The 16,073-nt window shown below is 42.9% G+C and overlaps 1 protein-coding gene across 1 annotated transcript in view; it reads left to right on the top strand.

Annotated features, from left to right (window-relative positions):
- Positions 1–15,438, top strand: part of LOC147030445 (protein-lysine 6-oxidase-like) — a 72,145-nt gene extending 56,707 nt beyond the window's left edge. The window contains exons 6-7 of the mRNA XM_085874489.1: positions 8,362–8,477; positions 14,153–15,438. Of these exons, the coding sequence (XP_085730615.1) occupies positions 8,362–8,477; positions 14,153–14,159 (123 nt within the window). The 3' untranslated portion in view covers positions 14,160–15,438. The remainder of the gene's footprint in view (positions 1–8,361; positions 8,478–14,152) is intronic.
- Positions 15,439–16,073: the final 635 nt, after the last annotated feature.

Genomic DNA, 16,073 nt, shown 5'->3' on the forward strand with positions numbered 1-16,073 from the left:
CCTCCACCATCACATATCCATTCTCCAGTCAAGAGCCTTGTGTTGCCTCCTCATGGAAACACTTGCTAACTGGGTGCCCTATGGCCCCATGCTGAACTGCAAGGGATCTCGGACAACATGGGCCCCAGAGGTGTCGTGTGCAGGCATATTTGGCATGTTGACATGCCCTACCACTCACCATCCATGTCTCAGCTGTGGGTTAAATTGTAGATGTTGAACATGACATATTTCGGACGGATGAGGGAACTTGTTCCCCAACGGCCATTATGCAAACCTAGCTATGTGTTCAATAACAGATGCTGAACATTACATATTTAGGGTGCATGAGGGAACTAGTTCCCCAACAGGCATCATGTTCGGACCAGCTATGGGTTAAATAGTAGATGCTGAACATGACATCTTTCGCGTAGATGAGGGAACCTGTTCCTCAACGGCTATCATGTTTGGACCAGTCCAGTTTAGGTCAGCCCCTGGTCCTATTTAGATCACTACATCCAGCTGCTGTAGTGATGTGTGCCTTTCAGAGCCACTCTATGGTGAACCTGGACACAGGATGCGAGCACGGAAGAGGGCAGCCTGCTCACTAGCATGTCATGGCCAGCAACCTTTGACATACGAAATTTATACCCACTACTGACACTGGAAAATTTTGAGGTTTACAGGATGGACAACCTCAGCCCTCCCCCCCCCCCTCGAGTGGAAGAATGATGAGCCGGGGTAAAGCCGAAAGGATATCTGGTCCTGATCGACCTGGGCAAGCCCATTGCACCTTCAGTGCTCTGAAGCTGGCATGTGGAATGTCAGAACTCCGAATTATGACAATCAGAAGTGAGTGGCTCCAGAACGCTGCTCAGCTTTCGTGGCTTGGGAACTGTCCAGGCTGCACATAGACATTGCTGGCCTGAGCGAATGCAGAATCCTGGCCCTGGCCAAGGAGAGTTTAAAGATACAGGGTATGTTTATATCCACTCAGGTAACCCAGTGAGTGAGAGAAAACTGGAAGGGGTGCCGTTGCCATAAAAGTGGTTAGGTGAGAAGCTGTTGTGAGCTGCAAAGGTGTCAGTTCCTAAATAATGTATGTTTGACTGTGTATAATAAAGAACTGTTGCATCACAGTAACAAGTGCTTCTGCTCCAATCTTTAAATGTTCATTAGAGAAGAAAAACCTTTTCTATGACCAGCTCTCAGAAGTGCTCAAGGAAGTACCAGTTGAAATGGACTCTTTCTGTTGGGAGACTTCAATGCACAGGTGTTCAAGATACAGGTACATGGGGTGAAGTGATAGGCCACCACGGCATTGGTACATGCAACTCCCAAGGGATTATACTACTGGATCTGTCGTATTGCCACTTTGGTATTTCCATCGCAAATACCATGTTCGCCCATGCAAATGTACATAAGACAATATGGTACCATCCAAGATCAAAAGTAGGGCACATGATTGATTACATCATCGTAAGGAGACATTATGTGACCGACGTCTATGATTGCCGGCCGAAGAAGTGCTGACTGTTGGACAGACCACAAGCTTGTTTGTGCAAGAACCAGGCTTCAAGTCCATTGCTCACCCAGGTGGCATTTGAAACCATGCAGCCCACATCTGAATGTGGCTCGACTGCAGTCATCAACCAAGCAGCAAGATCTTTCTTCAACTTTGAGTGAGGCTCTCCCAATAAACTTGACTGCTAACTATGCTGAATAATGGGAATCCCTTAAAATCAGCTAAATATACGGCACAGCTAAATCAGTGCTGGGAACCCAAACATGTCAGCAATAAGGATTGATTTGACTCAAATGATGAAATTCATTGCTTTGTAAGAACTGCAAACATTTTTACCCTCACCGAAGCAAAGGGTAATGTATTTGGGTCTGTCTGTCTGTCTGTCTGTCTGTCTCTCTGTTTGTTTGTTTTTTTTTTTTGTTTTTTTTTTTTTGTATACCTTGGTCGAGGCTCGTATGAGAGCGAACACACAACTCACAGCAAGGAGGCATGAGACAAGAGGGGCGGGAGTGGAAGGGACAAAACATTGGGGAACAGACACAGGTGAACTGTGGAAGGGAGAGGGATGGGGATGGGACGGGGAACATGGCGAGGAGAAGATGGACATTACAGGGACTTTCAGGAAGGAAAGCAGAAGAATTGAAGGAAGTGGGCTTGGGTGGATTATCGGGGGTAGAAAAGATCGAGGATTTGGATGGGGGTAGATAAGAGGTGGTGGTGAACAGCTGTTTTGAAAGCCTGGAGGGAAGAAAGGGAAAGAATAGAGTGAGGAAGTTTATTCCAAAGGCGGGAAAAAAGGAGGAATGAAAGAGTGAAGATGAGCAGTGATTCGTGATTTTGGTAGTTTTACCAGAAGGGGGTTGTTGGCGGACCTTGAGCGCCCTATGGAAATGTGGTTGGGACAAATCGCAGAGAGAGCAGGGGGGGGCAAGGCTGGAGAGGAGTCGGTAGAAGACAGAAAGACCACCGACTAACCTGCGGTGATTGAGTGAGAGGCCCAATGACTCAGCTTCATTGCGGGAGATGCCGATGATCTTAAATGCCCTGGTTTCGACAGCGTGAAGTCGAGAAAGGTGGGAGGCAGGAGCACCAGCCCAGAGGGGAGAGCAGTACTCCATCAGGCTACGGACAAAAGCTTTGTAAGTGGTCAGGAGCTCAAGAGGGCCGAGGAAGGACTTTGCACGACGGAGGATTCCCAGTCGGCGACTGGCTTTTGAGGCAAGGTTGGAAATGTGACTTTCCCAGGAAAGGTCATGGCAGATAGTGAGACCCAGAAGCTTGAAAGAAAAGACTTCTTCCAGAGGATTGTTGAGAAAGTGGATGGGGGGGTTTTGTAAACGGTCCTTTCGAAGAGACATAGTGAGAGTGTGAGATTTGTCTGGATTGAAAGACATGTTCCACGTGTTGGACCAGTTTGTGATTTTATCCAGATCTGCAGTGAGCGAAGAAGCTGCTGCTTGCCGGTCTGAGGGATGACAGATGGTACGGCAGAGGGTGGAGTCATCGGCAAAGAGAAATAGAGGATTTTCCAGAGAGTCCGAGAGATCATTGATGAAAACCAGAAAAAGAACAGGGCCCAGAACGCTACCTTGAGGAACTCGAGCCTGCACAGGAAGAGGGGATGAAAGAACTCCATTTAGGGCCACACGTTGACTGCGACAGGAGAGGAAGTCTGCGAGCCATGAGTGGAGATGGCCTTGAATACCATGGGAAGAGAGTTTGGTGAGTAGGGCAGGGTGCCAGACTGTGTCAAAAGCACGTGACATGTCCAGGGATACGGCTCGGATTTCCTGTCTGGCATTGAGGACCTCCATCCATTGATGGGAGAGCAGTAGCAGCATATCCAGGGTAGAGTGACCTGGTCTGAAACCAAATTAATGATTGGAAATCAAGCCATTGGAGAAGAGGAAGGATTTCATGTCTGAAGCGATGATGGATTCCATAACCTTGCTGATGATTGGGAGAAGGCTGATTGGTCTGTAGTTACAGGGATCTGTTTTTGCACCTTTTTTATGCAGGGCAGTGATGTTAGCAGATTTCCAAGCAGATGGCAGATGACCTTGGGAAAATGAGAGGGTGAATAGAACAGAGAGAGGGTGAGCAAGAGCAGAAGAGCAGGCTTTGAGGACACGTGGGCTGATGCCGTCTGGACCGGTTGCAGAATCTGACTCGAGGTTTGAAAGCAAGCTCTCCACCTTGTCAGGAGAAAAGGATACAGAGTCCAGGGACAGTTTGGTGCGACTGGGTAAAGTGGGTAGAGATAGTGATGGGTTTGGGACACAAGATTTAGCTGCAAACACCGAGTTTAGACATTCAGCTTTATCACGTGTGGAATCAGCAGTGCGGCCATTTGAGGTACGGGAGGGATGGAGGGGGAACATACACCAGAAACAGATTTGATTAAACGCCACCAGGATTTTGAGGAGGGAGAGAGGTTTGAGAGTTCAGACTTGAGATGAGAAAGATGTTGTTTTCTGGCTCTCCTGAGGGTAGATACACACTTGTTCCGAGCTTTGTGGAAAGAACTGAGATTGCCCTCAGTTGGGTTTGCTTTCCATGAAGCAAAGGCAAGTTGTTTCAGGACAACTGCCTCACCACAAGCTTCAGTAAACCAAGGGCGGGAGGAAGGGTAAGACAACTGAACATGAGAGGGGATAAATCTGTGCATGAGGGAGAGCAAGTTTCTTTGAAAGAATTCCCAGGATGAGTTGATGTTTGAGAAAGTAGTGATAGGAGACCAGTCTGTAAGTTTGATGGCTGCTCGGAGACCCTGCCAGTCGGCTTGAGTGAAATGCCAGACTCGACGGCGGTGAGGTGGTTCTCTGATAACAGCCAGAGAGATGTCCACTTTAACAAGGACGTGGTCAGAAGAACCAATTGGAGCGAAGGAAGAGCAGCAGATATTGTCAGGGAAATTTGTCAAAATCAGATCCAGAAGAGATGGAGTACCATTGGTTGAGATCCGGGTCGGGAAGTTGACCGATTGAGTCAGTCCCAATGAGTCGCAGAAAGCTTTTGCTGATGTGCCATGGCAGGTGAGAGAGGTACCCACACCTAGCCAACTGGCGTGATGACAATTGAAGTCACCACATAAGAGGAAGAGAGAGTTTGGATGAGAAGATAGAAGATGGTCCATGTTTTCGGAGAGTGAGGTGTAGATGGAGTCATCACTGTTCGGTGGACGGTACAGTACACATATAAACATGAGGTGGGAGTGGAGGGAAGCCGAAGCCAGAGGTATTCCTGGGGGTGTGGGGGAGTGAGAGCAGTGCATGGAGAGTGAGGAATAGAGTCTTTGATGAAGAGAGCAACACCTCCACCAGGACGAGGCTCAGGTCTGTCATACCGTAAGAGGGAGTAACCAGGGAGAGATACTTGGGAGTCAGACACATCTTGGGAGAGGAAAGTTTCTGTTAGGCAGATAATGTCTGGTTTGTCAGTGGCAACCGCACTGGCAACCGTTTATTTGTCCGCACAGAACTTGCATTTTTATACGCAACCACTTGTCGGATTGAGATAAAATTTTCACCATAGGAGCGACTACTCATGTCGAATGTTGTACTGATAGTTATTTCGTCATGAGTCATGTGGTCTGGCTGCCATGTTAGAAAAACAGAAAAAATTTGGACCTCTGTATCTCTGAAACCTCAACAAGGAAAAAATTGAATCTTGGCACATATGAAGTACTCCTCATGGAGAATAAGCGTGATTTTTTTTAATGACATCATCGGTGCCTTCATTATGATGTCATAATTGCATATGTAGAATGCAACATCTAATCAGTATTGAAATTTTTGAGGGTCATCAAGGAATAAAATGGTCCACAGAAAAAAAAAAAATTGATGACATCATCGGTCACGTGATTCAGCAGCCATATTTTTTTTTTAAACCTTCAAACATATTCTGCTCTGAAGTGGCTGAACAGGTCAAGGCAAAACTTTACACGTATGACCGAATATCCATGAGGAACAAAAGGTTCATACGTATGACATCATAGGTCACATGGTTTGGCAGCCACATTGGATTTACTGTAAAACCTATAAAATCCTGCTTCTCCAGAACAGCTCGACAGATCGAGGAGAAACTTCACAAAAATGTTCCCCAATCCTTGGGGATACCAGGGTATGCACGAATAATTGATGTCACAGGGTCAGGCAGCCATATTGGATTGAGCGAAAATCTTTTAAAAAATATATTTCTCTTGAAACGCCTAATCAATCGACATGAAACTTCACAATTATGATCAAGTAGTGATGCGGAATATATATATATATATATATATATATATATATATATATATATATATATATATATTAAATTCAACCTGATCGGATGCATGGTCTGGCAAGCAGAATCTTTTTTTTTTTTGATCTGGGTTCTTTTTTATTTTTATTATTATTTGTATTTATAATTTTTTGAATAAGGCTCACTTGGCAGTGCTTGGATGGGTTTGAGGGTAGTGGAGTAGCAGCTGAAATGGGAATCCTATCCAGGTTCCTCTTGATGACTTAATCTTTGCTGTTTGCTTGTTTTGGTTCCTTACGATTACTCCAATGCAAGACTGTACTTATTTGGTCTTCCATTTGATTTGTATAGAATTTATTTTAATTCCATTCTAAATCAAATTGAATAATAAAAAAATGCTATGGGTCAGGAGCAAGTGTCCGATCAAAGCGAGGTTGCATCATAGCGGGACATCTTGGTACCCGGTCATCACTGTCAATAGTTATAAAGTGGCAGTTCTAGTTATGTCTCTTGTTAATTACGTAACACACCAGTGCTCAAACACCACAAAAAATACACCACAAAAACTACACAAACAACACACAAAACAAGGCCTGGTGAGGGTCTGCAATCTCAGATTACTCTTTTTCCTGTTTACTTATTGTAATCAACAAATTTGTTTTGCCTTCCTACCTCTGTTGTCAAACCATGGTATCACCATTGAAACTTGAGCATGCATGCCAAGTGGCGTAACCAACCACTCTATCAAAGTGGTTGAAGAAACTTTTAATAATGAAACGTTTCATGTTTTTTTTTTTAATATGTATCTATGTGATGAGTCGTACAATGAAAGAGGGTCTTACAAATTTGGGAAACGTGGTGTAAAATGAAATTGTACATTTTCAACAAGCCAGCCACCATCCGATGCACCGCTGAACAACGTGGGTCCAAAGCAAACAAGTGGCCCCTGAACTTCTTCAAGTCAATCGATATACAGTATTCAGTGACAGTGCGAATGTTGTTGAACTCTCGCCGAGTGGCTGAAGCACTCAAGAAAGCACTCCAATGAAAGGGTTGATAAGGAATGGCTGGCTTGGTAAGCGATTAGCGATCGCCGATCTGTCATATTCGACACTTCCTGGAGACACCTGAAATGTCACATATGTCCGAATTGGACAAATGAACACTTGTTTTTTTTCGCAGTCGGAATTGTTGCAAATTTGAAATCTGGAGCTGATATTTTGTAATTTGGCTTAGTTTAAAAGATTATATAGGTTAGGGTGTGTGCAGAAATGAAAAAAAGCCATTAACATTGACGTCTCCAGGTGTTTATAAGCATTTTAATTTATCCGGCGATTCATAGGTATGATGATCAGGCATTTGATGACATGAGTGAGGAAAGTTAAGAAAAAAAACGTTATTGTTAAGAAATCATTGAATCCTGTTTCAAGTTAAGGCATTGGTGAGCATGCCAAAAATATGGCAATATTAAGACCCCATTGAGGGAGAGTGAGGTGTCTGAGGACGTGCCTGATGAAGGATATAATTAAATAAGGCTATTTATTATCTTCAAAAGGGGTGTTTAAATTAATCCAAACACCCAATTTTCAATCATGCACTTCCTTGGAGTTCCTTTAGTATGCTTGCAAAAAGTTTCAGGCTGCTAGGTTTCATGGTTTTGGAGTTATGGAGGAGATATACTCACTGACTGACTGACTGACACACATTGACATTTCCAATGTATGTATGTATGTATGTATGTATGTATGTATGTATGTATGTATGTATGTATGTTTTATCTGAATCAGAAAGAATCAAAAACTGCTTTGCCAATTTTCTCTCTGATTTTTGCAGACATGCTTGGAGTATACAGGGTCAGGTCATGGGCATGAAATGAATTCCCCCTCCCCCTCCAGACCTCTCCCTACCCTCCCCCACCCTCGCAGGGTGGGGGAGACAATTTGCAATTTTTGCCAGTACGCGTGGAATAGTGCAAGTGGTTTAACCACTATTCCCCACCGGTGGAAGGTGTCATTGACACCATATTTTGCTCCTGAAGGGAGATTTTTTACTTTTCAAAATATAACTGTTTAAGCACAACTATATTTTCAGGGAAAAATGTCAGGGTCCATGCTGAAAAAAATAATGGTAGCTTTCACTGTTAATCTACTGAAGTAAACTTTTGAGCTTGAGCATAAATTACAAGCAATCCTGTTAAGCTGCCATGGATATACAGTATTGATACAAACCATATATATATATATATATATATATATATATATATATATATATATATATATATATATATATATATATATATATATATATATATATATATATATATATATATATATATATATATGAAGAATGAAGGAGAAAAGAAAAAGAAAAGTTGGGAGATGGAAGAGGCATAACAACGATTTGGGATGAAAGTAGTAATAGGAAGATTATGTATGGGGAATCCTGGTGTGTGGTTGAGGGATGGGTAGCAGACTAAATTCTGAATTTTTGTGCATAATATGATCTATAGCTCCTTTGATGAACATTCACGACAGAGCAATGATGTGCCTTTTCCCACTGGGATCATTGAAGATTGTATTACAATTTTGAATACCATCATGTCTCTATGCTTTCAGGTAAAAGTCAATCCTCATTACATTGTTCCAGAATCGGATTACTCCAACAATGTTGTGAGATGTGACATTCGCTACACTGGGAATTATGTCTATACCTCCAACTGCTACATTTCATCGTAAGTCTGCTCCTTTTTACAAAGTAAAAGAGAATTTTTTTTTCTTCTTTGAGTTCATGCACAAAATATTTGTCAATGAGATTAAAAAATGAGATGCATTTGGATGTTGGTTGAAAGTTATGTTGTTCTTTACTTGTCACTCAGATTCATTGTTTGGAGCAACAGAATTGTTAACCAGACACAGTGCTGTCTTAACCGGGCATAGTGGCGTGCGCCTGTAATCCGGCTACTCGGAGGCTTGGGTTGGAGGATCGCTTGAGGACGGGTGCTCTGCACTGGGCCGTGCTATGAGAGGGTGTAGGGCAGCCCGGAATCATGGCGAAACCCAATCCTTATCCCTGTGTCGTAAGAGGTGACCACGGTTGCGTCAGGAAGGGCATCTGGCGTAAAACCTGTGCCAAATCAGTAGGCGGATCATAATGGATGATCCGCTGTGGCGACCCCTAACGGGAGCAGCCGAAAGGAGAACAACAACAACACAGTGCTGTCTTTGTTAGAGGGTCCCCTCTGAGTCTGGGAGGTCCATGGTTCTAACCGGCCGAGTGATAACAAAGACTTTAAACCTGTACGTGCTGCTTCCTTGCTTGATGCTCAGCATTTAAAAACGATGCAGCACATACAAGTAATCATCGTCTGGCAACCATTGTGCAAGCTTGATGGGCCAATTGGCCTCCTGCATTGAAGTTCCTTTGAAAGGAACTTATATTTTATACGATCTGAAGTAGCCGGCATTGCCCAGGGAAAGTCAATGAAATACTTCGATAATTAAATTTATTTTGTTGACAAAAAAAAACCACTGCAAACTCAACATACGATCTTCACAAAACATATTATTCGATAGCTCCTGAGGAAAACCCAGGCAGGATATAAGCAATATACTGACTTGAGGCCTGAACATGGAGGTGTTATAATAAACCTGTGTAAAGCAATCTTTTTAATAACAATTTGTGTTATTGATGAAAAATCACTGCAACCTCAACATATGATCTTCACAATATATATTACTTGATCGCTCCCAGGAAAAATTGCAGGCAGTGTATAAGCACAAGAACCAATCGAGGCTTGAAGGTCAATTATCTGTTTTTTCTGGGGTCAAAATTTATTTATTTTTAATCCAAACGTAGCCCTCGACCTTACTCTGGAGGAAAGAGGAGGCCATGCAAAGTTTGGTCGCACTGGGTCCTGCAGGGTCTGAATGCATAAACAAACAAACAAACTTTCTTCTTTGTATATGAGAGTAGCAAATGTACTCGGCATTGCCAGGCAACACCGGGTCCCTCTTCCCACCCTTCCCCTGCCTCCTCCCACCCTACTCTCGCTCCAGACTCCCATCCCACCCCACTCCTTCCCCTCCCTCTCCCCATGCCAACCCCCCCTCTCTCAGACAGCTATATATAACTTTCAGTTTAGAGCACCCTGTTTTTTAAAGTTGTTATCGTTGCTTCTTTCATGGGCCCTGACCTTTCAGACATATACTCAATTGAGCCTTGAGGTGCAATAGGTTGGGAACCGCTGTGCTAAATGCTCAAGGGACCAAACTGTCTCACCTTTCTGAAGGGTGTAAGGGATCTTAAGGGTCTTAAAGGTTTTAGTGGTCTCAAAGGGTCTTCAAAAATCAAAAGGGTCTCAACAGTCTAAAGCAGGGGTCGGGAACGTTTTTGACCCAGAGAGCCATGAAAGCAAAATATTTGGAAATCTATTTCAGTGAGAGCCATATAATATATTTTAAGACTGAATTCAACTAAATGTGAGTATAATAAGCCTCTGAATTTATTCTTTTAAATAATGTTGTTATAATACTCACCATTAATGGGACTTCTGGTGCTGCATCGATTTGCTGATGGCTTTGTTGTCTGGTTGGTACTTGGTGAGGTTAAGCTTCATGCAAGTGTTGAGGCTTTCATCCGTTAGACGTAATAGTAGGTTGGACTTGATGTTTTTAAGATGTGAGAATGACTGCTCACAGACATACGTAGATCCAAACAAGGTCAATACAGCAATACTCACACGCTGCAGTGTGTGCTATGTGACAGGAAGCGCGTTCCAAGTTTTGATAATCAGCTCGTCTTCGGGTTGAAGTTTTTTTCATTTCTGTCCACATGTGCTTGCTCGCCAACTCTGCTTTCTGTTGTGCGATTCTTTCCAAATCTTCATTCAGTGACTTGAACCTATTCACCCACATGTCTGAGGCCTTCAGGTCAGCCACTTCTGCTTCAAAATCTCTGACGGAGACACCAGGAATGTAACTCAGGTCGGCTGTGTTCAGTGAACACTCGTTTGGATGGGTGATGAACTTAAAAAGACGAGTGTGCTCACGAAATTCTCCAAAGCGTGCTTTGAATGACTGCAGGAGGCTGGATGTGAAGCCAGCTAACTGGTGGAGATCAAAGTTTTGAGTGGGCTCACTTGCTGTGCATGCATCTTTAAATTGTCTCAGTTTTTCAAAATGTAGTAAACGACCTGTTTCAAGATCCATGATAAAGAGCTCCAGATTGTTTTCAAAAGCAAACACGGCTTGTTGAAGGGATAACACTGTATTTCCAATGCCTCGCATTTTCACGTTGAGCTCGTTCAGATGTTCAGTCATATCCACGAGATAGTAAAACTTGAGGAGCCACTCAGTTTCGGCTAGCTCAGGATGCTCAATCCCTTTCATTTCAAGGAAAGTCCAGATTTCGTTTAGGCAAGCCGCAAAACGGCTAAGCACCTTCCCTCTTGACAACCAACGCACATTGCTGTGCAAAAGCAGACCGTGATAGTTATTTCCAACTTCATCCAGCAGTATTTTAAACTGGCGAGCATTTAAGGCTCGGGCAACAATAAAGTTGATCACACGAATGACCAGCGACATCACTTCGCCAAGCAGCCCATCACACATCTGAGCACAAAGTGCCTCCTGGTGTAGAATGCAATGGAAACTTAGGATGGGTCTATTTTCATGTTCACGGAGAAGCGCCACAAATCCTTTGTTTTTCCCCACCATACACGGAGCACCATCAGTACACACTGAGATAAGTTTATCCATTCGTAGATTTTTTTCTTGAGCGAACTCCATGAAAGACTTGAATAAATACTCACCTCTTGTGGACCCTTTTATTGACAGAACAGCAAGACTTTCTTCGAGCAGTGTATCACCAGCAGCATATCTTGCAATCACACTGAACTGCGACAAATGGCTTAAGTCTGTTGACTCATCCAAAGCCAGGGAAAAGAACGGCGCTGTATTTATGTCCTTCACTTGCGTTTCCTCCATTTGGTTTGCCATCATGATGGTACGATCATGAACAGTTCTTGCCGACAGAGGCATGTCTTGTATCCGTTTGATTATCTTGTCTTTGTTCGGAAGATCATCAAAAAGTTCATTGGCTACATCCAGCATGAACGTTTTAGCATCCTCGCCATCTCTGAATGGTTTTCCGTTCCTCACTATTGCTAAAGATCCAGCAAAGCTGGCGGAATTATAGTCACCTTGCCGGGTCCATACGCGGAGTTGCTGCTGGCTGGCTTGCACCCTGCTCAGTAGCTCTTGGCACGCTTTCTTTCTGCTGCTCCCGCAGGGGATTTTGATGCAAAGGTAGCATGGCGCGTGTCGAAGTGCCGCTTTATATTCGACCGTTTCATCGATGCAATTTTGTCATTGCAAATTAGACACACCACAGAACCTGCTCTCTCCACAAAGGTGAATTATTCGGCCCATTCGTCCTGAAATGTACGATACTCCTCATCTTTTTTATTTTCGCCATCTTCTTCGTCGAAGGGTTAGCTTTGAGAAAATGAGAGATTGGGAGATGTTGACCCAACTGAGGCTTGGCAAATAGTGAGTCTGGCTGGCCTGCACACAGGCTTATGTACTCGAGAGGTGCGGCGCGGCCGGCCGACTCTGGGATGCTGTCGCCTCAGCGGTGGCGCGTGATTGGTTGAGATGAATTCCGCTACGCGTCTCGGCAGCAGCACGTCATTGGAGGAACCGAAATCACTACTCGCGTCGGCCGCATGACTGGACGAAACAAAAACTGCTTCAGCCAACTCGGAGGCGTTTTTTCTTCTCTCCTTCTGCCAAGTTCAGCCCTGCACGTGAATGAAGCACGACACCGTTCAAACTGTAGGTAAAGTTTCCGTGAGAAATATTGGGCTTTCAAAGTTTCAAACTCCAATTTTATCTGCGAGCCAGATGCAATCATCAAAAGAGCCACACCTGGCTCGCGAGCCACACGTTCCTGACCCCTGGTCTAAAGGGTCGAAAGGTTTAAAAGGTACACTGCAATAGTACAAAATTAATTGACATACGTGTAGTCAGAGAGCAACTGACGTTCAAGCAACACATAATTAAGGGACATATAGTCACATGGCTTCATGAACGGACGGAGTCTTAAGCGTCTTTGGAGTCTTAAAGGGTCTTCGGGGTCTCAAGCATATTTGAGGTCTTAAAAAGTCTTTGAGGTTGTTTAGGTCTTAAAGGGTCTTTTGGGTCGAAAGGGTCTTCAGGATCCCAAAGAGTCTTTGGAGCCTTTAAAGGCTGAGGTGGATGAAAATACCCTCAGGACAATCCCCGGGTCAGATTGTGTGCCAAATGTGGTGGTTGCCGGCCCAGTGGTGTTTACAAAAAACGCGAAATACATACATACAGACAGACGACAAATTTGATTGATTATATTGGATAGTAGACTGGTGGGATATTACTGAGCCTCCAACACTTTGGCAGCAGGATCCTGGACCATGTCATCCTTCTGACGGGACCTGAAGTGGACACTCTGGGTTTGAGTTGAATATAACTTAAATTGTGCTCCACAGTATACATATGACATGAAATTACTCGTATATAGAAAGACATTATGATTTTGTTCACCAGTGCTTCCCGTGGTAGATAAATTGTGCTCGAGCACATGAATCTGCCATTGCACGAGAAGTGTAGCATACTGGGTCTCTCCCTATCGAGTGCAGCCTGTGGCTGCTGGTTGCATCATTGGTTGGGACGCGGCTATGCCGCTGATGCAGTGTCCCCCTTTCCAGTACACTGGTGCTCATTTTGCCGACCTCGGAAGGATGACAGGTTGAGTCAACCTCCTGGTGTATTTTTAATTCATCGGGCAACGGGGCTTGAACTCAGAACCCTAGGATCCCAAGCCGCCACTCTAACCACCAAGCCAACATCAGGCTGCATACTGGGTTGGGGTGGGTGAACATAGCACGAGGGCATGTGGTATGTGGACAAGATGACCCACTATCTTGCTTTCTTTCTCTTTGGGATTTGGATTTTAGAGGTGACACTTTTTTGCTTGAATGAAGGAAAATACACAGCTTAGGTCCTGTATTATTGTGGGAGGTGGACAGAGAAATAAGTGTTTAATTTGTTGTTATCCTTGGCTAATTTTAAGGGGTCATGTCCCATCTGCAACCATGTGGACGTAAAAACAAAATCATGGTATCTCATGCATGGATCTGCCTTTGGGCCTGTACAGTAGTGATCTAACCTTTGCACTCTATTCAGTAAAATGATTATGTTTGACTGTAAATATTGTGTTTTATACATAAGCAGGAGTTAAGGAAATGAGGAGTGGAAGTGAAATGTTTTGGAGTAGCACAGTGCTTGAGCTGAACAGAATCTTCCTGTTTTTTTTTTTAAGATTCCATGTAAATTCCGATACTAAGCATGGATCGTTTGCTCTTCCACACAGATATTAAGACTATCAAACCGAATACCATCGAAAGTACTTGAAGAAACATCATCACCACAAATGGCCTTGAAGCAGCTGTGGTATCTTTAAATTTGCATTATTCTTCAAGAACATTTTATGGTATCCTATATAGTGGATGGAAAAGGTGAAATAAGGACTAATTCAAAATGAAATGCTTTTTGATGAGGTGGAGAAAGGGGTGGGGGGATTTTTTGATATATATATATATATATATCAATATATATATATATATATATATATATATATATATATATCAATATAAATATATATATATATATATATATATATATATAAATATATATATATATATTTGTTTAGATGCTGAAATATAGATATGCTGCATATCTGGAGTTGAAAACTTTAAAGGCTGAGACTCAGCAATTGCTTGAGGAAGCGTTTCTTTCGGTGCCATCTATTTATGATGTGCACATTGAGTCGAAATGGTAAAAATGAAAATTGAGAAAAGGAAGAGAAGTGAATATGGGAGGAGAGAGAGAGAGAGAGAGAGAGAGAGAGAGAGAGAGAGAGAGAGAGAGAGAGAGAGAGAGAGAGAGAGAGAGAGAGAGAGAGAGAGAGAGAGGAGGTTTTGGAGTCATTTGGAGAGAAGAGAAGAGAAGGTAGAGGAGATGAGAACCGGCTGGAGGAGTTGGCGGGCGTTAAAAATTTTGCCTTTCCGTACGTCGTAAATATATGTACCCTTCTGAACTAAAGTAAGTGCTCGAGCAATGATCAGGAGCCTTTTTACTTTGTATCTGCCAAGGTGCACTTCCTCATTGATCTCATGTTGCTTTTCTGCAAGGCCTTCAAAGGACACTTCATAATTGTTTAAGTCGTTTTGACTTGTCTGTTTTTTTTCCAACAGTTTTACATATTTTGTGAATATAACTTTTCAATGTCAGGCAAGATCTTTTGCACTTTTTCAAAAATGTTTGTTAAAGGGGACATCAACGGACACTTGTAAATGTTCATCAAAGCTTCACATTTTGCATGACAGTTTGGAGGAATTTTTCACCGTCCAAATGCAACTTGTGGCTAAAAAAAGAGAAAATACATGGCACATTTTATTCATTCTGTGCACTGAAGCAATTACGAGATTTTAGGGAGAAAATTAAATAAATAAATATACATGGTGCTTTTGTATGTAAATTCTGAAAGGTGCTTGTTGGAACAGGTGGCATTGGGTGATGCTATTTGACCACCGTATTTTAAAACGATTGCCTGTTATGAACAATAAACGTAAAGGACAGATTATTTTCGCTCTAAAATTGTGGCTTGTGTGTTTTTACAACTTATTCTCTTGTTGTTACCAATCCAGGCCACGTTTCAAGGTTATTGTCCATCAGGTGTTGGACCGTTGGTCCATAGTGGGTGAAGTGGTGTCAAAACGTCGGATTGTGTCGAGTTGGTTTTATTTTTTAGTTTAGTAATTATTTTCCAGGATGCTGCTGACAATCGTCTACTCTTTGTGGAAGACTATGGGATCTTTAACATCCACCAACGCTCGATCCTGGCAGTCAGGTCTCGAGCTTCACATCCCATCCAACGGACTGCAAACTTCTGGATGCTACACGCTGCCTGCTATGCACTAATCCAACAATTTGTAGTATCAGATCGAGAATCAAATTCACACTACCTGTATCTAAATACTAGACAGATTAAAATCATGTACGCTTCCTCTGTACCATACCATCTTATCAGACTAACCAATTTTACAATACACCAGTGAAGGATTACGTCCTTGAAAATTGAAGGCACAAAGCATCGAAACTCATTTGTGGTGCCTTCATTTTTTAATCTTCTCAACTACAACCACCTTTTTTTGTGATACTCATCAAAATTGAGTTGATGAAACTATTGTGTAAAGTTTTACTTGACTCATACATCCATTCATCACATGTAT

The sequence above is a fragment of the Eptatretus burgeri genome, chromosome 3, assembly GCF_056783735.1.
Source record: "Eptatretus burgeri isolate ZD-2024b chromosome 3, Ebu_testis_v1, whole genome shotgun sequence".
NCBI lineage: Eukaryota > Metazoa > Chordata > Myxini > Myxiniformes > Myxinidae > Eptatretus > Eptatretus burgeri.